Below are 22,347 nucleotides of genomic sequence, written 5' to 3'. Positions count from 1 at the left end.
ATTACAGCAGTTGCACGCGCTGACCTTCTAGGGGCGTGTGTGAGCTCTTCCGACCTCCGTTTTCGATTCCGTTTGCGGCAACGTATTCGTCTCGACGCGAGGAACACCCTGGAGTTGTTAAAAATTGATTTTGAGCAACTTGAATTTTCGGACAGGTCGAACCAGAGCTCTGATACCAATTGTTGTGTCTCTAGCCTGTCCGAAAATCACACAAAACAATTTTAAAGTGGTTCAGCAAATTGTTCACGTCCACTGGAGCCTCTTTTATAGAATTTGTACAAGATTTATGAAAATCTACAAATTCTCAATTCTCTCACGTCCCTCTTTCTCTTTCTTTATTCTTCTCCCCACTGCTTTTGATCTTTCACCGCAGTGAGGATAATTTTTCTGCAACTGAGCTCTCTCCTATTTATAGGAGAGAGCAGCCTACAACTTATAATTTCGGTGGAGGGATTTACGGAAGAAATGGAGGTGCAGACACTGTGGGTGTCTGTGGGAGGCGCCTAATGTGCCAAGGGAGAGAACGGTGCTTCTCTCTGTTTTCACACTGCAGGTGGTTTTTCAACACACTTTTAATAAATTAGAATAAATTAAGTGCAAATTTACTAGAAGCACCACCTGCTAATTGTTGGAGGCGACGGGAGCACAAACAGAAAAGGAAAACACAAACGTTAGCAAAATATAAAAAGAAGTAGAAATGTGAAGCTAGAAACAAGGAAAGAGGAAAAAACAAAAAACAAAAAAGGAAAACGTGAAAGCTAATGGTCCAACAAGATCATATGATATCTTATTCAAAAGAAAATTAGTAGGAATTTTTAACTTTGGATAAGCAAAAATTCCCCAATCCCATCGTTCTGAATTACAATTAGTTAGCTATATATATCCATTTAGCAAATACCAAATAGGTGGAACAAATTACAGTACATCTCACAATATTTTTCGCATATATTTTCTTTCACACATCGATTAATGGTACGTCGATTCCAGATAAACATCAGTTTTTTACTGTCACTAAAAAGAGCGGAACAAGAAGCAGACAAATGGATAAGTCTAGGAAGAGGAAAATGGAATATATATAATTATTTAAAGTTCTCGAGAAACCTATGGCAAATGAAGGAAAAGTTGTGGGGCAGCTTATAAATCATGTGGCTGATATTATTATTTTTTAAATAATGTGGCTAATATTTTAAAATTAGCAAATAAACTAAAAAAGAGAATGTTAATGGTCCAACAAAATATGATATCTTATTAAAAAAAAAAGTAAGTAGGAATGACGAAAACAATGATTTTAATTTTGATAAGCAAAAGATTCCCCAATCCAATCATTCTAGATTACAATTACTTAGCTATATATCCATTTAGCAAATACCAAAAAGATTAAACAAATTTAAGCAATTAATTAGGAAACTTCATGAGATCTTCATCAGCTGTATATGATCCTTAGTACATCTCAAGTTTCTGGCACTTATTCAATTAGAAGAATAATGTTAGAGGGTGTGTAAATCTCGCAGAATCAATTTGTAAGTCTAGCTATCTAAGGAAAATGATAACCGCTCCCAACAGTAGTTGGGAGCTACCACTCATATTTAAAATTTTTTTTTTTTATTTCGTGATTAAAAAGTGTTTTAAATAATATTATACATTTTTAAAAAAATATATTTAAAAGTGTTCAAAAAATATATGTAAAAAACATAACAAAAAAAAAAAAAATCCTACTTATGCCATTGATAGCTCCCAGCTCCTAGCTCCCAGCTTGCAGCTTGGTGCTTGGTGCTTGCTGCATGCATGCATGCATTGATAGCTACTTTGTAGTAGTCCACAGCGATGAAATTGGGAAAAGAGGCACTTGGAGCCGGTCGGGTGTCAAGTGGATTTTTACACCAGCGAATAACAACATGCCACACATGAATTTCAATAATATTGTAACTAAAGCCGCATGTAGCATATCACTACTTTTCAAGACTGCGCCGGAGACTACAACTCCTCTCTTCTCCAGTTTTATCTTCTCTCTCCTCCTCCTCTGCCTTTCTCTGAAAAAAATTGTCACGTCGGCCTCCTCCCTTGCAGCTTCCGAAAAATCTGAGGGGTTGTTATTCCACAGGGATTGATCAGGATCATACAAATCAGCTCATTTGAGCATTTTATCAAACATCTTGCATCTATTCCCATTTCTGAATACACCAAACCAATCCAGCAATCTAACCTTTTCTTATTACATCACAACAAGCATTCACCATTACATCACAGTTTTCATTTATCAGGTTCATCACAACAAGCATTTATGCAGATTCATAACAAAAAAGAAGAAATGGAAGAACAGAACGAAAAAAGAGAGGTAGAATCGGGGAGAGAATAAGCAAAGAGAGGAAGAGCCAAGAAAGAAGAAGAAAAGTCACAAGATTTTTTACAATAAGATGTAGTTCATTGTAAGATAAATACACCTGCCACATGCTGTGTTCCTATTGGCCGGTGTGAATATGAGTTAGACACCCAACCGTTTCTGAGCTTTACTCAATTGGGAAATCTTTTGCTTCTCCAAAGTAAAAAACATTGCTTTCGCCTTCCTACTTTTCCTCTCATTAATTAGCTCTCTCTTTTTGTATTTTACTATCTTTTGCAGACCTTTGGAGTCATTGCCTTTTCAACACGTGTTTCCATTTTCTGTAATTTTTTTTCCCTTTTTCCACGTGGTTTCCAATTAGAAACGTCAAGAAGTCCCTTTACACTTGTTCACGGGGGAAGAAAGGCACTTTCCAGCTACCAGCTACAGAAATTTCTAGAGATCTCTTACAATACTAGTATTGACTGTTCATAATTTAGTTTTAAGTACTGTTTAAACTACATATAATTATATCACTTGATTTTTTTATTTTAATTTTTATAATTAGAGGATATAATATGCCATATTATTGATAACTAATAGCATAAAATATTAAATATTAAAAAATGCTTAAAGAATGAGATAAGATGAAAATTTTATAAATAGTAATTAATAAGATGATTTGTAAATAATATAGAGATAACTTAAGTTAAGTATTAATTAAGTTTTGAAAAATAAGAGAAAAAAAATTGTATAAAAATTATTATAAAATTAAAATATTATTAAAATATTAATTTTAAATATTAATATTTTTGTTTGAAGATTTAAAAAAATTGAATTGTCTTTTATATTTTATTTAAAAGTTTAAAAAAGTTGTAATTATTAATTTAAAAGTGTTTATATTTGAGTTATATTAAAAATAAAAGATAAAATAAGATGAGATAGAATCAAATAAGATAAAAATGATTTTCAAAAAATTCTTAAATAATTTGACGCGCCGAAAAAGATCTATAGCTTAAGTAAGAAGGGCCGAAAAAGAGAAAGCGGGGCAGATGAAGGAAGTGGCTAATAATTCTATTGTGCTCAAGTGGGGCAGGTGATGCATATTCATAGACCTACTTCTTTTACGAGTCATATTTGAGCTCTCTCTAAAATTATTGTTGTACGTAAAATCTTTAATTTGCTTTGTCACTCATAAATTAACATGATGGCCTAATTTGCTTTGGATGAGATTTCTTTTGTCAGTCATAAATTACATTTGGATGAAATTATTGTTGTACGTGAAAATCTTTTACTCATGATGTGTTTCATTTTCAATGTTTTTGTTTTTTGTTTTTATTTTTTTATTTTTTCTCTCTTTTTTCACTTTATTAATACTGATATACATTTTATTTAAGGCTATATTTTTTAATTTTGATAATTTGATACATAAAGGATAAAACCATAAAAGTAGTGTTAGTGGGAGACTTCTTGGAAAAGAAAACAAAGACTGTTTTACAAGTCTTTTTATGATTGAGCTCTTTAATTTACTTTCCAATTCATAAATTAACAAGATGATACTTATTTTTGGGCTGGATAAGATATCTCTTGTCTGAATGATCTAAGCGTGCCGCAAGAGGTGGGGTATTTATTACATCATTTGTTGCACGATATGATCTCCAAATGAAATTTCTGGTACTCGTTTTTCGTTTGAATAATTTATTTTGAATACTAACATTTCCATAAACTATTGTTGATATTATAAAAGAAAAAGAAAGATGTTTTTTTTTTTTACAAGTCATTGCAAATGATTGAGCTGAACTTAAATTAATGTTGCAGGAATCTTTTGCTTTATCTTTGGATAAGATAACTCTTGTCAGATCAACTACTTGAATTTTTTGTTTGTTATTTTGCTACTTTTGAAGACCTATTTTATAATTTGAGTTTTATTCCACCTGCATGTCTTTCCTTTTACCTATTTTGGTTTTTTTTAGCCTTCTTTTTCCACACTGGAAATACTTGTTTGTATATTTTAAATAGTACTACTACAAGTTTTACACTTATATTTGACCGTCAATATTGTACACCTTGCATTTTTTTATTCATCTTAACGGTTGATGTTCAATATGAGTATTATATGTCCGTTTTTTATAATTAAAGGCTATATTTTTTAGTTTAATAATTTGATACATAAGGATAAAACATTCCATAATTGGAGTATAAATGTATTGGCTTCACCTTAATTGCTTAAATTGGTTCCACCTTCTTGGTGCTTGAGGAATGCATATGATACTTTATATATATATTAGGGCTGTACAGAAAAACCGACAAACCGGTCGGAACCGATCAGACCGGCCGCCGCCGCACGGAACCGGCCGAAACCGTCAGAGAACCGGTCGGCCGGCGGTAGGATTTAAGCCAAACCGACGTCGGCCGGTTCGGTTCGCGGTTCGCCCAGGGAAAAATCGCTGAACCGGCCGACTATATTATTTATATTTTTTTTGAAAATATTACTTATCTAAACGGCGCCGTTTCACTCATTTAAGTGGAACGGCGCCGTTTAAATCCTGTGCATTAAAAACATCACTTATGGAACGGCGCCGTTTAACTTAAACTTAAGTGAAACGGCGTCGTTTTAGAACTCAGTGGTTGAAAAAAATAATAAAAGGAACGGCGCCGTTTAACCCTAGGGTTAACACAGCGCCCGTCCCCTTTCTCTTCTTCCCCGTTTCTCTTCTTCAACTTCTTTAACAAATCCATCTGACCGGCCGCTCCCCCCTCCTCTCTCTCTCGCTTTCTCTCTCTCTCAAGGCACACGCAAGGCCAGCTCCGTCGCCCCCCTCCTCTCTCTCAGTCTCTCTCGCTTTCTCTCTATCTCTCTCTCTCTCAAAAATCTCAGTCACCGCGGCTTCATCGCCGTCTCTCGCTCTCTCTCCCTCAGCAACCGACGACGCCGACGAACCGACCGGAGTGACGCCGAGACCGAGGACGACGGTTTCCTCCCATTCTCCGGCCGGTTTCGGTCGAGATTTTCAATGTTTGAAACCCATCGGTGCGGTTTCGGTTTTTTTCCACAATCATGATGGAATTGGGGAATCTTTTGCTTATCCAAAGTTAAAAACATTGCTTTCTTCCTTCCTACTTTTCTTTTGAATAAGAGATCATATTTTGTTGAACCAAGAGGGGAAAAAGGCTTAAGTTGGTTCGATAGAGGATCAGACAAGTCTATATATGTATCTCTTTCTTCTTTAAAGAAGAATAGATTGTTTCAAAGTTCTTAAGAAAGGTAGAGCAAATGAAGGGAAAGTGGGGCAGCTGAAGGAAGTGGCTAATAATCCTATTGTGCTCAAGTGGGAGAGGTGAGGTTCATAGATCTGCTATCAAGAAACCTATCTTATTCTCACGCAATTTTCCCCTTTGCTGCTCAAGAAAGAAAATGACTTTTACTTCCCTGAAAATGGAGATAAACATAACAAACCTATAGGCTAATTAAAATTCAATTCGGAACAGTGTTCCTTTGAGTTTTTGGCAGGAATTCCCTTCTGTGATTTGTTTATGTTGGTACATTCTACACGCGGTTATAGCTGCCTGTTTATATTTGTCTCTCTCTTCTACAACTCGAGCTGCATGCATTTTGTCAACGTCATACGGTTGTTCTTTCCCAATTTCCATCCAATTAATCATGTTGCTGCATGTTTGTGGCGCTGCATACTATACTCGAGTTATGATGTTGTTCTGTTAATGTGATATATATTCTCATTTGGTGCCGGTGAATGGGCTGTTCCGGTTTTATGGATTAATGTACATTGACCTGTTTACTTTGCTATATATCTATGTTTGTTAACGAACCATATAAAGAAAACGCAAGCTGTTTGTATTGAGACATATTTCTTGCTGTTTTGCGTTGAATGAAAATTCTAACTCATCCTAATTAGTCTCGCTAAAGGTACGTACCTAATTGAGGAGGGCATTTAAAGCTGTCTGCAGCACAAAGAAAGCAGAGTGCAGGAAAGGAAAGCCATGGATATGGCTGGAAAACTTCTGCAACAACTGCTACTCGGGGTCATAATTTTAGCAGCCACAGCAGTATCTATTGCAAACTCAACCTGCGACCGCGAGTGTGGAAATATTAAAATCCCCTACCCATTTGGAACAAGCGAGGGCTGTTACCTTGACAAACCTTTTCTCATCACTTGTAACCACACGTTCGATCCTCCAAAACCATTTCTGGACCATGATATTCCTGTTGAGAACATATCAGTACCGAATGGTGAACTGCGAGTCTCAAACCCCGTAGCCCACCTTTGCAGAGAATTTAATAAAGCACATCAATCACCTTGCGGCAAACCCCAAGATCCAGTAAATTTCAATTGCATCTCGCGCGTGGACTACACGCGCATCTCTGCCTTGCTTAATTTGTCAAGTTTTCGCATCTCAGAGACGAGGAACAAGATCACTTCTGTTGGTTGTAATGTTTATACATATATTCAAGGTTCAGAGGGACAGAAGGGCTTCACCACTGGATGCTTATCACTTTGTGACGAAAATCTCAACGTGGTTAGCGGGTCTTGCTCTGGCATTGGCTGCTGCCAGACTTCTATCCCAGAAGGAGCAATGGGGTATATTTTGAATGTTGGGAGCTTGAACAACGACACCTTACCTGGTGGCAAAGAATTCGGAGGTCAATCATGTGGTTACGGCTTTATAGTGGATGAACAAGCATACAACTTCTCCTCCTTAGATTTCGTAAACTTAAAGAATAGGAGTTCTGTACCCCTGGTGCTTGATTGGGCAATTGGAAATAAGACATGCAAAGATGCTAAGAAAAATAAGGAAAGCTATGCATGTAAGGCAAATCATAGTTATTGTTACAATTCCACCAGCAGCCCTGGTTATCGTTGCAATTGCTCGGAGGGTTATCAAGGGAACCCATACTTCTCCGATGGGCCTGAGAGTTGCCAAGGTAAATGATCTTATACCTTCGTTTTTATCTAATGCTTAATTGAATAATATAATATACAATCATAGAGTGTGCAGTATCGTAGAGTCATTTTGAAAAATGATAGAGCCCACTATTAAATATTTTTTTTTCAGGTGAATCTTCTCTTTATTCATTTTTTTAAAGTGATTGTATTGCGTTTTTACACTAACGACTGCAACTATCATTTTTCTATTTAATTTAATTAGGCTGATCAGTTTAGCTTGCCGAATGGTTATTTGCTCTAGAGTGATGTTATCCTTTATCTATTGATACAACACATTTGCAAGTGGTTTTACATCCCCATAATTTTTTATTTTTTATTTTTAAGTTTGTATGGAAACATTGAAATTTCTTGTGACGGCCGGCTATATATATATACTGTGCTTCAGATATTGATGAGTGCATGGGCCTTCGGAAGCCTTGCAATGCTAATGCAACATGCACCAACACTGATGGAAATTACACATGTACTTGTCCCAAGGGATACGAAGGTGATGGAAGGAAAGACGGAACAGATTGCAGGCCTATAGTACTTGGCCAATCTAATAATAAGATCATCAGCATTGCATTGGGTACGTACCTACATACATTTATAAGAATTTTATTTCCCAACCTCACTGATTTTTACTTTGAAAACTACTGCAGTAGATCATTTACTTGACAAACATTGTATTTAAATTAATCTTGGTTGAGTCATCTTAATATAATACATATAAGGTTCATAATCTTCTCGATAGAGATACGAAACTGTCTAATTGGCCGAAATGCATGTTGTAACTTTGAATATGCAAATACAGGTGTCAGCATAAGCCTCTTAGTGCTCCTTGTGGGAACCTCCTGGGTATATTGGGGACTCAAGAAAAGAAAACTCGTTAAACTCAAAGAGCAGTGGTTCAAGCAAAATGGTGGCTTAATGTTACAACAACGACTCCACAATTGCACGGGATCTATGGATACAGCAAAAATCTATAGTGTAGAAGAACTTAAAAAGGCAACGGATAATTACGACAAAAGTAAAATCCTTGGTCAAGGAGGCTATGGAACTGTTTACAAAGGAGTGTTGCCAAATAACAAAGTGGTTGCTATTAAAAAGTCCAAAATTAGTGATCAAAGTCAGATAGAGCAATTCATAAACGAGGTAATTGTGCTTACTCAAATCAACCACCAGAATGTTGTCAAATTGTTAGGTTGTTGCTTGGAAACAGAAATTCCCTTACTAGTCTATGAGTTCATCAGTAATGGGACACTTTATGACTATATTCATGATACAAGCCGATCATTCTTACTCTCATGGGACAAGCGTCTGAAGATAGCTACAGAAACTGCAGGAGCTCTTGCATACTTACATTGTGAAGCTTCTATGCCAATTATACATAGAGACGTGAAAACTGCAAATATACTTTTGGATGATAACCACACAGCAAAAGTATCAGACTTTGGAGCTTCAAGACTCATTCCTTTGGATCAAGCACATTTAACTACGTTGGTGCAAGGAACACATGGGTACTTGGATCCAGAATACTATCGTACTAGTCATCTAACAGAAAAAAGTGATGTCTATAGTTTTGGTGTTGTTTTAGCAGAGTTATTAACAGGTAAGAAAGTAATTTGTTTCCTTAGGCCTGAAAGTGAGAGAAATTTGGCGACATACTTTGTTTCTATGGTAGAACAGGATCGCCTATTGGAAATTCTTGATGATCACATCTACGATGGGAGTAATGCTGAAGAACTAAAAAAAGTTGCTGATGTTGTAAAAAGAAGCCTTAGTGTTAAAGGAGACGATAGGCCTACCATGAAGGAAGTGGCAGTGGAACTAGATGGATTGAGAATTAAGGAAAGGTAATCAAGGAAAAAAGCTAATCACAACATAGAAGAGAGTGAGCAACTGCTTAGTTAGTACGTCCATGCAATCCTCAAGTATTGATGTTAGCACTGGCTATTGTTCGGCAGGCACCATTGACAGCATGGGAAATGAAACACTAAAACCAATAGATGATGGCAGATAATCCATAATCCTTAGGGGTTAACACATGCTCAATCTTTGACTGTCAGGATGATCTAATATTGCTACTATCCATTGCATACACTTATTTCTCTGCCCCTCACTCCCCACCATGTTTTCTTACTCTCACCGCCAATAAGCTGCGAGCATCTTCCTTCAAATCTCTATTTCTTTCTCTTTCCAAATCCTTCCAGCTTTTCTAGATCATCTTTTTTGTGCTGTCATTGCCTACAACAATTAGTAGGTGCTTTCTATCGTAAGCTGGCCTAGCTCCATTGCTTGGATTGGATTCAAATATGCCCATCGACTAAATGGAGATTTTGGTCTCGATCCTTGCAAGTTAGGATGTTAACAGATCATTCTGTAGGCTAAAGTATTGTTAACTCGTGTGCTTTGCTATATTGCGTGCTTTTGTATTGGTGTGCTTTTGTATCAGTGAGCAATTCGATCATGTATCTAATTAGTTGTGTGCTTTTTGAGTATTCGTGTAAATGTATGTCATAAGTTTTTATTCGTGAATTATTTTTTGGTAAATTATGTGTATCTTAATGTTTCAATATGAAAAATTTTCTACTTTGTAGAAAAAAGAATTATTTTTTTTATCCAAACATATATGTTTAAACATGGAAAAGTAGAATAATAATTAAAACCTCAATTACAGAAATAGAATATTGGAAACTCGAAGACAAAAGAAGAAAAAATCTAATTATTTTCTCTTTCCTAGAAGAAAAAGAATTAACAGTTAAGATATAAAATTGGTTTTCACAAGTGTGTATATATATTATTTTTCAGTGCGTTACTTACCTATATGTACTACAATATATTTGAGTTTTTGTATCGGTTTAGAATTTATGACGGTTGGTAAACCGTAACTAAATATAAACTTTAGTGACGGTTTGTTTAAACCGTAACTAAATTTGAAAGACAAATTAACCAACATTCGAATGTATGTTAACCATGTTTCCCTAAAGAAGCGTTAAAATTGATGGGAACAAAATTAGAAAGAAAACAATAGCCACATGATGACACCGAAAACAGAGGCAACAAAATCAAGAAGAAAAAATAACCTTGTTTTCCTAAAGAAGCGTAAAAACTAAAAAAGGACAGTGAAGAAACGATGTGTAAATTAAAGGGGCATTCAAACCGAAAAGGGGAGAAAAAGTGAAATGAATGAACGGTATAAAACATGCAGTTCAAAACTTAAAGACAATAAAAAAGGTAATAAGTAATTAGACCGTATGTTTTGAATCAGATTTTATATTTATAATTAATGGTTTTATTTTTTATTGTTCAGTCAATTCGGGGGGTGTTAATTAGGAGACTTGAGTACTATACTAGAAATACGACGCAAAACATATTGATTAAAATGTTTTATAAATACATATCTATTAATTATATTAATTTTATTTCAAAAAACTATTATAGACAATATGGATGTTGACATCAACTCAAATACAAAAGATGATAATCATAAATATGAGGCTCCATCCAAGACGTATGTAAATTAAAAATATATAAATTAAAGTAATGTCTCATACTAATGTATATAAATTAAAAAAATCAAATCCATTATTAAAAAATTAAATTTTTTCATGTGAGTGTCGTATTTATTTACTTTTTTTAAAATAATTGCGCGGCGCTTGCACACCCTCGACTATTATTTCTTATTAAAAAATAATATTTTATTTAACTTTCAACTTTGATCTCAACTCACTATCCTAACTTAATCTTAATCAAATTAGAAACAGTCCCAATATTTTTCAAAGCTATCATTTGGACTTCATAAAAACATATATATTTCTTACTAATATCATATATATCCAATTACACGATCAAAACTGGCATAAATTTTCTTTCACAACATACTTTCATCTGAATATTTTCATCTGATCATGATAGGCATGCAGTAGGCAGGTCAGGATGGATTGATGGTACATACTTTGATTCTCCATATAAACATCTGTTTTTTACGTTCACTAAATGGGGGGTAATGGAATACTCACTAAATTGATAAATAAAGTTATGTATTTCTTTCTATAATTAAGAGGAGAATGGAATATTTAAAGTTCTTGAGAAACCTATGGTAAATTAATGAAGGAAAAGTAGTGGAGGCCACTTATAATTGTGGCTGTTGTCTAATATGGAAGTCTGTGTTCTTCTCATGCATGCAATTTCCCGTTTCAGTGCAGGTTTTCTATGTGAGTCCATCATGATGGGGAATCTTTTCCTTATCCAAAATTATAAAGTTTTCCTTCTTTCCTTCTTTTGGCTTTGTATACGACACCTTTTCTTGAATTATTTGCTTTGTCGTTTATTGTTTCTTCTAGCTTTTTGCAAGTCTGGGCTTAGTTCTTTTCCATGTTATTCAATCAAGAAACCCAGAGTGCACAATGGCTGCTCGACAGAATGTGTAATGGAAATTGTATTTTCATATACTCTGTTTTCTGTTTAGATTTCAGTGCCCATTTACATGTATATATAGAGAAAGAAAGAGACTAACGGTTTTACAAGATTGCAGGATTTATTGACACCTGTCCCACCATAGAGGAATTCATGTTTCTAGAGGTTTCTCCATTGTTCTGCTGTGCTTGGCTTTGTGTGTAGTGCTGACTGGATTGGTACCTCTCCTTTGCACGCTACCATGCCTTTTTGTGTGGCTGCTGACTTGTCCTCTTCCTTGGCACAAGTCATTAATGGAGGTCATTGTAACCATCCAGCTTGTTTCCTATGATATTGTGAATTCCTGTTTTGGCAACGATTTAGCAACTATATATAGGTTTGATGGATACGCGTGAGCCACCATTAATATTCATGATCATGACCCATCCAGCTTGTTTCCTATGACATGTGCTTTGCCTATGAGAGCTTCACGTGCATGCATGCAGGCATAATGCATATGGTCTCTACTCTCTGCATCAATAGTATCTCATGTACTTATAACAATCATATTTTTTGCGAGATTAGTTCATTATTTTTTGAAGTCTAGCTTTCACCATAATTCTTTGTGTTTGAAAGATTAGTCGACATTGATTTGGATGCATTGTTAAGGAGTCATGCATGATCTAGATCACCTGGACAATGGGAAATTAATTAATTCCACCCTCTGTAATAAAATACGTGGATTAGTGTGTGGATCGATGCCTTCTGAACTGTTGAAATAGCAAATGGGAACTCACCAGGACAATGCAAATTACTTTGATCTGACAAAAAGCAAGCAAAACAATATATAAACAAGAAAGCAAATGATCATCATCGACACACTACTTTAGCATAAATGCAAATTTAAAGGCAGCACTACTAGTGTCATCATCCGACGGATTTCCACGTGTCCGTACGTGAGAGTTGGGGCGTCACAACTAGGAATGATCAAAGTCATATAACTTTAAATAATTAAGCAAAAGATTTCCCATCATATATAATGGACTATGATCATGACATCCTTCATAGTTTATAGGTCTATGGACTTTGATCTGTACCTAATTTCACCCTTGAGCAAAGTCTTTGGAATATTAATTAGCCACTTCCTTCAACTTCTTGAATTATCTCTGGTTTATATTCTAAAGAATCAGTCAATATTGTGGTTTAAATTGCTTAAAATCATTATAAGCCACAAGAATTTAGTTCATTCGCCACCCTAGAATTCCTACAATAATAGTCTATAATTAGTATTTTCTTAGATGCTGTCTGATATATGGAAGAGAAATTATAATCATTGATAAAGATTTTTTCATTTTTTCCAGTTGGATCATTGGCTTATTGATTACATCTATACAATCTCCTTATACTTTAATACTTAAATTTTGGATAAAAATGTTAGAAATCTTAAAACCATTCAGAGGACAGTCAACCGTAGACTTTGATGGATTGTTGAGGAGTCATGCATGATCTGTACGTATCTAAAAGTTAATTAATTCCACCATCTGTAATAAAAATACGAGGATTAGTGTTGGGATCGATGCCTTCTGAACTTTTGAAATAGCAAATGGGAACTCAAGTGGAAAATGCAAATTACTTTGATCCGACAAAAGGCAAGCAAAACAATATATAAACGAGAAAGCAAAAGATTCCCCATCATAATCGACAATGATCATGACTTCCTTCATAGTTTATAGGTCTATGGACTTTGATCCTTACCTAATTTCACGCTTGAGCAGTAACATCTTGGTATAATAATTAGCCACTTTCTTCAACTTTTTGAATTACCTTTGGTTTATGTTCTTAAAAATCAGTCAATATTACGGTTTAAATTGCTTAAAATCATTATAAACCACAAGAAGTTCGTTCGTTTGCCACCCTCGGCTCTAGTTCCTATAATAATTAGTCTTCAATTGGTATTTTCTTTGATGCTGTTTGATATATGGAAGAGAGATTGTAGTCATTGATAAAGGTTTTTTCGTTCTTTCCAGTTGGATCATTGGCTCACTGATTATATCTGTACAATCTCCTTATACTCTAACACTTAAATTTTGGATAAAAATTTTAGAAATCTTAAAGACCATAAAAGTGCTAGTGGGAGACTTGTTTTATGAGCTAGATCTTAAATTATTGTTGGGCTAGATCTTAAATTATTGTTGTAGAAATCTCTTGCTTTGCCAATTATAAACATGATTAATGATGCCATTTCAAAATATACAAAATACACATTTATCTACGTTTACATCAAATTTGATAAAGTAGATAGGATTTAGTGGCGTTCTATTACCGTCGTGTAAAGATATATCAGTAAAAATATCATTTACGACAGTGACTTTAGGAGGGCCGGGGGAGAGAGCACAACAATAGCTCACAACAAGGGGAAGAGAGATGGCTGGAGAGGGTGTTTGAGGCAGGGATAGTGGAAGAGAGACGGAGAAGCTCTGACGATTCCCCAAAACATCAATGATGATTCCCTAAATGTCCCATCACGACTAGAAAGTAAGTCTACATGATGCAAATACCCAAGGAAAATGATTTACACAACATTTTCCTAGATATCACAACAATGTGTTAAATGAGGGGTATTTTTGTAAAAGATCTTATAAAAATAATATTATTTTATAAAAATACCCTCAACGTACAATATTATTATAAAATGTATTGTGAAAATGTGTTGTGTATATCATTACTCAACACCAAAACTGGAACCAATTTAAAGAAGTTAAGGTAATGAAATAAAAGCTGGCTTCTTTTTTTCCTTTAAAACAAAAATAGTGTTTACTTCTGTTGATCTACTTATATACGGTTGAGGAAAATTCTATACATCTGAAGATTTAGATGTCATTTATAAAGAAAAACATGGTAAAACTTACATCTCAAATATTTTATATTTACATATATATCAAGTATTAAAACTAAAACAATTTACCCTTTAATTGTAAAACAAATTGTGCTCATTTAATTTCAACCGCAAATATTGATAAAAAAAGGTGAGTTGTACAAAATTATTGACAATCAAATCAAAGTATTTCAAATACGCTGTATCAGTTTTAGAGTACAAATTAAGTGCAAAATCACTGGATCAAGCACCAGCTAGCCGCTAATTGTTGGAGGCGACGGGAGCACAAAAACGATGTTTAGAAAAGTTAGAAGGACTTGGATAGATCAGAAAGACAGAAAGAAGTAGAAATGTGAAGCTAGAAATCTTGTGGAAAAAGCAAAAAAGAAAAAACAGAAAAGGAAAACACAGAAAATGCAAATTCTTTTGACCCCACGTACAGGTCTAGCTGCAAAAGTTGGCAAAATAAACCAAAAAAGAGAAAGCAACAAGATATGATATCTTATTCAAAAGAAAAGTAGGTAAGAATGACCAAAACAATATTGTTTTTAACTTTGGATAAGCAAAAGATTTTCGTATCTCATCATTCTGGATTACAAGTTGGCTATTTATCCATTTACCAAATACCAAAAAGGTCGAACAAATTTAAGCAATTAATTTGTACTAAATTATGAAACTTCATGAGATCTGCATCCACTATATATGATCCTCAGTACATCTCAAGTTTCTTGCACGTATTCAATTAGAGTCAATTTGAAAAAAAAAAAAAAAAAGATCTTTCATTAAAAAATAATTGTTTCAAGTAAATTCTAGATTTATTTACTTTTTTAAAAATGAATGTGTAGGATTTATACACCTTAAATCTGCAAATATCATTCCTCTAATTAGAATGGTAGCCACATCATATCTTAGAGTCCAAGTTGCCTCACCCTCATTCCCTCTACGTTTCAATTAATAATCCGTTCTACTTTAAATTAAAGTAAAATACAATTTATAAAGTTGTCCCTTTTTTTTTTTTCCCTCTCTCATGAGTGACTTTAACAGATCACGTCAGATCATTTCGAAGCCTTTACATCCTTTTGTTTTAGTTTGAAGCTAATACGTACGACATTTATGCTCCAATTATGGAGTGTTTTATCGAATTATATCCTTTATATATCAAATTATCAAAATTAAAAAATATAGCCTTTAATTATAAAAAACGGACATATGGTACTCCTATCAAATTTCAACCGTTAAGATTAATTAAAAAAAAAAATGTGAGTTTTACAATAGTACTGACGGTTAAATCTAAGCTAGACACCTCTTTTAATAGTTTCAAATACAATATTGCATTAGTATTAATATGGTACTACGTACGGTTTATATTTTAGACTTCTTTAACGAAAATTTTATTTTGGTTTTGCATAGAAGTAGAACCTAATTAGGTAAGTAATTTCCTTTATTTAAGGGTTTATTATTTTTTAATATTCCAATAGAGCATGAATATTATATACTCGAGTCGATTGACCGATATATCGAGAAGATTATTTCATTATTAGGTTTTAAATATTTTATTTTATTAATATAGAGTTGTAGTGGTTTTTAATTGCCTTATTATTTATTTTTATTGTGTATTTTTATTTCTTAGATCCTTATATTTCGGTTTGGGCTTATTACGGTTGGATTTCCTTCATTTTTGGGCCAAGTCCACTCGGATTCCAGCCCAAAAATATACAAAACAAATATTTGTTGAAGTAGTCAAACGAGGAAAAAAAAAAAAAAGATGAAACACATGAGGTGGAATAAAACGCAAATAATTTTGATCTTACAGGTCATGAGCAAAAGTAGCTAAACGACGAACAAAAAATAAATGACATCATTCATTTTTTTTATTTTTAATAAGGAAATGGGAGTTCTAATCTAGGTTTTTTTTATTGAAAAAATGAGGATATATGCCATCAAGTCATCAAACTACTGACACATTCATCTTTATCACTTGCAAAGCAAAAGATTCCCACAACAACGATTTAAGAGCTAGCTCAATCATGGAATGACTTGTAAAACAAGTCTTCCACTAGTACTTGTATGGCTTGTAAGATTTCTAAAAATTTTATCCAAAATTTTAAGTATTAGAGTATAAAGAAATATTGATGTAATTAATAAGTGAGCCAATCATGGTCCAACAGGAAAAAACGAAAAAATCGTTAACACTTACTAAAAATAGGAAGATAAGATATATATAGTTGTCCTTGTTGGACTTACAATATTAATTAAGGAAGGGTGTGATCTATTAAAAATAAATAATTATTCAAGCAAAAAATAAATGAATATTGGCATTCCAAAGTAAGTAAAAGGAATTAGTGATTGTTTTATTTGGACGTGGAGCAACACACGATGTAATATATTATGCACGGCCGCCTCTTGGGACACAAATAAAGCCATTATGTTTAGGGTAGTGTTATCTGAAGATTTTTACACCACATACCATCCACATTACATAATTTGATTATATAATTTGATTTATAAGATTAAATTTTAATTTTTTTTTCAAATCAAATTATAACACGTGGACGGTGCCTTGTGCAAAAACCTTTAAATTATAATTATTCTTAAGCCTAGCAGTAAGCTTTGAACAAAATTAGGGATTTTTTGTTCTTAGTTTGAGTGTTTCAAATTAATGCTTGATTATAGTCAAAAAATGAGTAAAATGATAGAATAATTTTGAATTACAAGCAACTGACCGTGGATTAGGTTGTCTCCACTATTATAGCATTAAGTTGCATAGCTTTCTTTCTAGAGGACTTGAGGTTGGAAACGAGGTAGGTGTCTGAGAAGTGTGGTGGCCTCCATGAGTGTGGTTATGAAGTGTTTTTGTCTGGGTGTAGGGGATGACTTGGGAGGTCTTGGAATGGGGTATTTTGGACGGAGATGGATGACGAGGTTTACACTAATGGGGTTTTGAGCAAGACCACCTAGATTGTGTTTGTAATAATAATGCAGGGACATAGAGAAAGTGGAAAGGAAATCAGCAAACTTTGGCAAATACTCAAGTGTGAATCAAGGTTTTTTTAGGGCTCAGAAGAAGCTTTGCATCGATTCTATGTGAAAGGACAGAGATTTTCTCTGATAATGCAAAAGGGACAACCAATATAGGTGTGGGATCTGGGTTTCTGGGGATCACGCCATCAAACAAAGGAGATGTAGCTAGTTGGAGAGGGAGAGAGAGAGAGAGAAGAAACAAGGTCCTGTTGGGTAATGGGGCTTTGTAGATGGCGTTGAAAATGGTGGTTGGCAATGGGAGGGAGGCAAGACAACAGTTTTGTGTTTTGTTTCTTGTTTTTCTTCTTATGTTTTAGTACTATTTTTGTTTTGAAATTTAAAAATTTTGTATTTTTATTTGTACTTTGATTGAAAATATGAAAATTTTATAATAATTAGTTAAGGAAAAATCTAGTTGCAAGCACAATTGTGCACTAATCTGCGCACCAATTTAATGTGATTGGTCAAAAAGTAGATTTTATTGAAAACAATGTTAATTTAAATTTTAAGTATGAATGAATCAGTATTGATACGCAGATTAGTACGCGACTTTGCTTGTATATAGCAAAACTCATTAGTTAATGATTAAATAAAAAATAAAAAATTTGAATTAAAAAATGGTTTTTGTTTTGGAAAAAACTACTCTACTGCCTATAGTGTACCGCTATAGTACTTGACCGTTCAATGCGTTCATGGAATTTTTTTTTTACTTAATGATTAAAGATTTTTTTTTTTTTTATAAGCAATAGCAACTTCATTGAATAAACAGATGATTACAGACATTTATCAAGCCAAAGAGCTTGAGAAAGAAAGTCTGGAATACAATCCCCCCACATCTCAATATTCTCAACATTCCAAGCATGACGGGCAAGTCTATGTGCTGCCACATTACCTTCCCTGTAAACATGAGAATAAGAGCAAGAAGCAAAACATGTTTGCAAGCGAAGAACTTAAGCAAACAGAGAACCAGAAGCGGAATCCAACATGTCTTTCTTCTACAAGGAATCAATAAGTAAAAGACAATCTGATTCCACAATTAAATGCCGAATTCCCATCCCAATACAAAACTGCATACCCCGAAACACAGCCAACAATTCAATAGTTTCAGGCTAATCTACTTAATGGGCAGCCATACTAGCAGCCATAACTACCTTTCCTGCATCATCTCTTAGAATAGCTCCAATACCAACCTTACTAACATCACTGAAAAGAGCGCCATCAGTATTAAGCTTTAAATACTCAACTGGAGAAGGAGACCACTGTAAAGACTGCTGCACCTTTAAACGAGGTTGACCCTTCACAGATTTGAACCTTCTCAAGATGCCTAAAGCATGTTCAGCAACCTGCATTGGTGGCAACTCGAGCTACTCAAATTCCTTTTTGTTTCGTCTATACCAAAAACTCCAAAGCAGTGAGCAAAATGTTGATATCTTGTCAAACTCCTTCCGCTGACATAACTGTAGAATTGCATCAAATATAGAAGCAGAAGCACCTATGTTTAACCCAGGCATCATCTGCTGCCAACACTCTCGAAGTAGAACACAACTAAGTACTGCATGATGCAAGTCCTCAACTGGAAAAGCACAAAAGCTGCATTTACAATCCAACATCACCTGTTTTTGCAGAAGATTATTCTTTGTAGGTAGGGCATCTTTACAAGCTCGCCAAATAAAAATTTTAAGTTTATTTGGTACAGGCAAATTCCATATAGTTTTCCAAACCATCTTTTGACTACCCATCTCGGAAGCCTCTGCTACCAAACCCCTCTTTTGTTCAAGAATAAATCGATAGCAACTTCTAGCTGAAAACAGGCCATTTCTTTCAAAATCCCATATCCATTTGTCAGCTGTACCCTCGGGTCCTATCATCACCTTACAAATATCCAAGATCACATTTGGATTGAAAAGAGATCTAAGCATGTCCAGATTCCATCCTCTAAGTGAGTTGTCAAATAAAGTTTCAACCAGGTCCTCCCTAGTTGCCGTAGTGACAGTATATCCCTCTGCTGCTAGAGATTGATGTCGAGGAATCCACTTATCAGTTCGTAAGTGTGGTGTTTTCCCATCTCCTATCCTCCAACTACACCCCTCCTTCAACCACCGTTTAGCTTCCCAGATACCTCTCCACGAGTAGGAAGGGCAGTGGCCCAAACCAGCTTCAAAGAAACTAGAAGTTGAAAAATACCGCGCCTTGAGAAGTTTATGAAGTAGAGAGGTTTCATCTTGTAATAACCTCCAACCTTGCTTAGCAAGAAGAGCAAGATTGAAGGACCTAAGGTCCTTAAAACCCATTCCCCCTTGAGATTTAAACCGACACAAACTACTCCAACTAATCCAATGGATTCTCCTATCCTCATGTTTTTGGCCCCACAAAAAATTTGCCATAAGCCCCTCCAATTCAGAACAAAATCCACTAGGCAAGAGAAAGCAACTCATTGCATAAGTGGGAATCGAGAGGGCAACAGCTTTCAAAAGAACTTTCTTCCTTCCTTGAGATAGCAATTTTTCTTTCCAACACTAGAGTTTATGCCAAACTCTCTGTTTTATGGTTTGAAAAGCCCTCTTCTTTGATCTACCAACAATAGGGGGAAGGCCAAGATAACGCTCATACTGTTGAACCTCACCAGTGCCCCACAGTAGTCTAATCTCATCCCTCCTCACCCTTTCTACATTAGCACTGAAAACCTAACTAGTTTTTTCTTTATTAATCTTCTGACCCGACACACTTTCATAAGTGGCTAAAAGAGCTTGTAATCTTCTGACTTCCTCCACCGCTGCCTTGCAAAAAATCAAACTATCATCTACAAAGAGCAGATGAGTAATTTTTGGTGCCTCGTGGCAGATTTTAATCCCTGAAATCTGTTTTCTTGTCTCAGCCTCTTTCAGTAGAGCAATCAGCCCTTCTGTACAAAGGAGAAAGAGATAGAAGGATAATGGATCCTCTTGTCTCAGTCCCCTACTAGGCACAATAGGTCCTTTAGGAACCCCATTAATTAAAACTGAGTAAGAAACTGAACTGATACAAGACATGACCAGATCTGTAAAAGTCTTCTCAAACCCCATCCTATTCATAACAGCCCTAATAAAACCCCATTCAACCCGATCATACGCCTTACTCATATCCAATTTGACTGACATATAACCCTTCTTCCCTCTCCTTTTATGCTTAAGAAAATGAATCAATTCATAAGCTATCAGCACATTATCTGTGATTAAACGCCCAGGAACAAAAGCACATTGACTTCCTCAATAACAAAAGGTAATATAGATTTCAGTCTATTAGAGATAACCTTTGCAACCAACTTATAAATCACATTGCATAAGGAAATGGGCCTATAATCAGCTACTGACTCAGCATGTTTCTTTTTTGACACAAGAGTAATATGAGTATGATTAATAAAAGTTGGGAAAACACCTGAATTAAGGGCTTTGAGTACTGCACCTATAACTGATGGACCCATCAAATGCCAATATTTCTAATAAAACAAGGGAGACATGCTATCTGGACCAGGGGCTTTTTGAGGATGCATTTGTGACAAAGCAGCAGACACCTCAGGCTCAATATAGACTTTACAGAGATCTTCATTCATTGATGCAGTAATTTTACCAGTAAGGGACCTCAAAAAGTCAAGAGAACCATTGGGATTGGAACTTCTAAAAAGATCTTCAAAATAGCTAACAATAACCCGGTCTCTCTGATCACCAGTATGCCAAGACCCATTACCATCCTTGATTCTCACTAACCTATTCTTTCGACGCCTTTGAGAAGCCTTCATATGAAAGTATTTCAAATTGGAATCTCCCTCTTTCAACCGCAACACTTTTGACCTTTGTTTCCACATCAACTCATCCCTTTCCATCCACTTTTGCACCTTTTCACGAGCCTCATAATGAGCCTCCTTATCAGTTCCCAGTGGGTCTTTCTCATATAACAAAGTCATCTGCCGTTTGGCCATAACCAATTTCTTTTGAACATTCCCAAAAGAATTGGAATTCCACCTCTTTAAATTAACTCCACTATCCTCAATGAAATCAACCGCAGAATCCATACAACTAACTGACCCACCCGTCCGCCAAATACTAGCAATAATATCATCACAGCCCTTTTCCCCAACCCACATAGGTTCAAACCGGAAAAGATTCTTGTTCTTGACAAAACCCTCCTCAGAGTCAGTACTTATCCAAATTGGGACATGGTCCGAATAAGTAGCCAGGCCATGAACAACAGAGGCAAAAGGAAATCGACTACCCCATGGGTCATTCACTAGGGCCCTATCTAACCTCTCCAAAACACACTGCCCACCCCCCTGACAATTGCTCCAAGTGAATTTCTGGCCTATGAATCCCAAATCCCTCAGTTCACAATCATTAACAGCATTACCAAAAGCTGTAATCTGCCTCTCTGGTTTAGGATTACCCCTCCCATTTCTCATGATAGTGTAAGACCTCATTAAAGTCGCCAAGCACTAGCCAGGACTGCCCTTTCGTTCGACATAATTTACTGAGTAAATCGCAGGTCTTATCCCGTAATGCCACTTTAGGATACCCATAGACCCCAGTTAAGAATCACACACCTCCCCTCGAAACAGACTCAACAACAACATCAATATGACAATGAGAGTAATTTAAGATAGACAAGTCCACATCACGCCCCCATAACAGAGCAATTCCACCCTTACGCCCACGGCAATCCACAGCTAAACAATTAGAAAACCCCAAATGAAATTTACATACCTCAAATTCGTGTGCTATCAATCTTGTTTCCTACAAAAACAAGACATCAGGATCTTC

General features: G+C 35.2%; 2 protein-coding genes across 3 annotated transcripts; one reads left to right on the top strand and one right to left on the bottom strand.

Moving 5' to 3' along the window:
• Window positions 1-5,376: 5,376 nt before the first annotated feature.
• LOC122297715 (wall-associated receptor kinase 2-like) lies at window positions 5,377-9,816 on the top strand. 2 transcript variants are annotated; one of them, XM_043107861.1, is made up of 4 exons: window positions 5,377-5,658; window positions 6,246-7,262; window positions 7,670-7,852; window positions 8,078-9,816. In XM_043107861.1, the coding sequence occupies exons 2-4, from the start codon at window positions 6,320-6,322 to the stop codon at window positions 9,121-9,123; spliced, it is 2,172 nt and encodes a 723-aa protein (XP_042963795.1). In that variant the 5' UTR covers window positions 5,377-5,658; window positions 6,246-6,319; the 3' UTR covers window positions 9,124-9,816. The 2 variants fall into 2 exon arrangements, with proteins under 2 accessions (XP_042963795.1, XP_042963794.1); XM_043107860.1 differs by having other exon boundaries at window positions 6,235-7,262.
• A 10,425-nt stretch (window positions 9,817-20,241) lies between these two features.
• LOC122296569 lies at window positions 20,242-22,007 on the bottom strand. The gene is made up of 2 exons (XM_043106375.1): window positions 21,065-22,007; window positions 20,242-20,762 (listed from the first exon to the last, which is right to left on the bottom strand). The coding sequence occupies exons 1-2, from the start codon at window positions 22,005-22,007 to the stop codon at window positions 20,242-20,244; spliced, it is 1,464 nt and encodes a 487-aa protein (XP_042962309.1).
• Window positions 22,008-22,347: the final 340 nt, after the last annotated feature.

The sequence above is a fragment of the Carya illinoinensis genome, chromosome 15, assembly GCF_018687715.1.
Source record: "Carya illinoinensis cultivar Pawnee chromosome 15, C.illinoinensisPawnee_v1, whole genome shotgun sequence".
Classification (NCBI taxonomy): Eukaryota; Viridiplantae; Streptophyta; class Magnoliopsida; order Fagales; family Juglandaceae; genus Carya; species Carya illinoinensis.
Note: the sequence above shows the minus strand (reverse complement) of the source record. Positions and strands in the feature narration are given on the sequence as shown.

Bases quoted from the DNA above. Each gene is read 5' to 3' on its own strand.
- LOC122296569 (XM_043106375.1), bottom strand. From the start codon at position 22,007: ATGAGGTCTTACACTATCATGAGAAATGGGAGGGGTAATCCTAAACCA. The intron at 20,763-21,064 runs GTCCAGATAGCA...GTTTAATCACAG, and splicing joins GCATCCTCAAAAAGCCCCTG to ATAATGTGCTGATAGCTTAT.
- LOC122297715 (XM_043107861.1), top strand. From the start codon at position 6,320: ATGGATATGGCTGGAAAACTTCTGCAACAACTGCTACTCGGGGTCATA. The intron at 7,263-7,669 runs GTAAATGATCTT...ACTGTGCTTCAG, and splicing joins TGGGCCTGAGAGTTGCCAAG to ATATTGATGAGTGCATGGGC. The intron at 7,853-8,077 runs GTACGTACCTAC...ATGCAAATACAG, and splicing joins GATCATCAGCATTGCATTGG to GTGTCAGCATAAGCCTCTTA.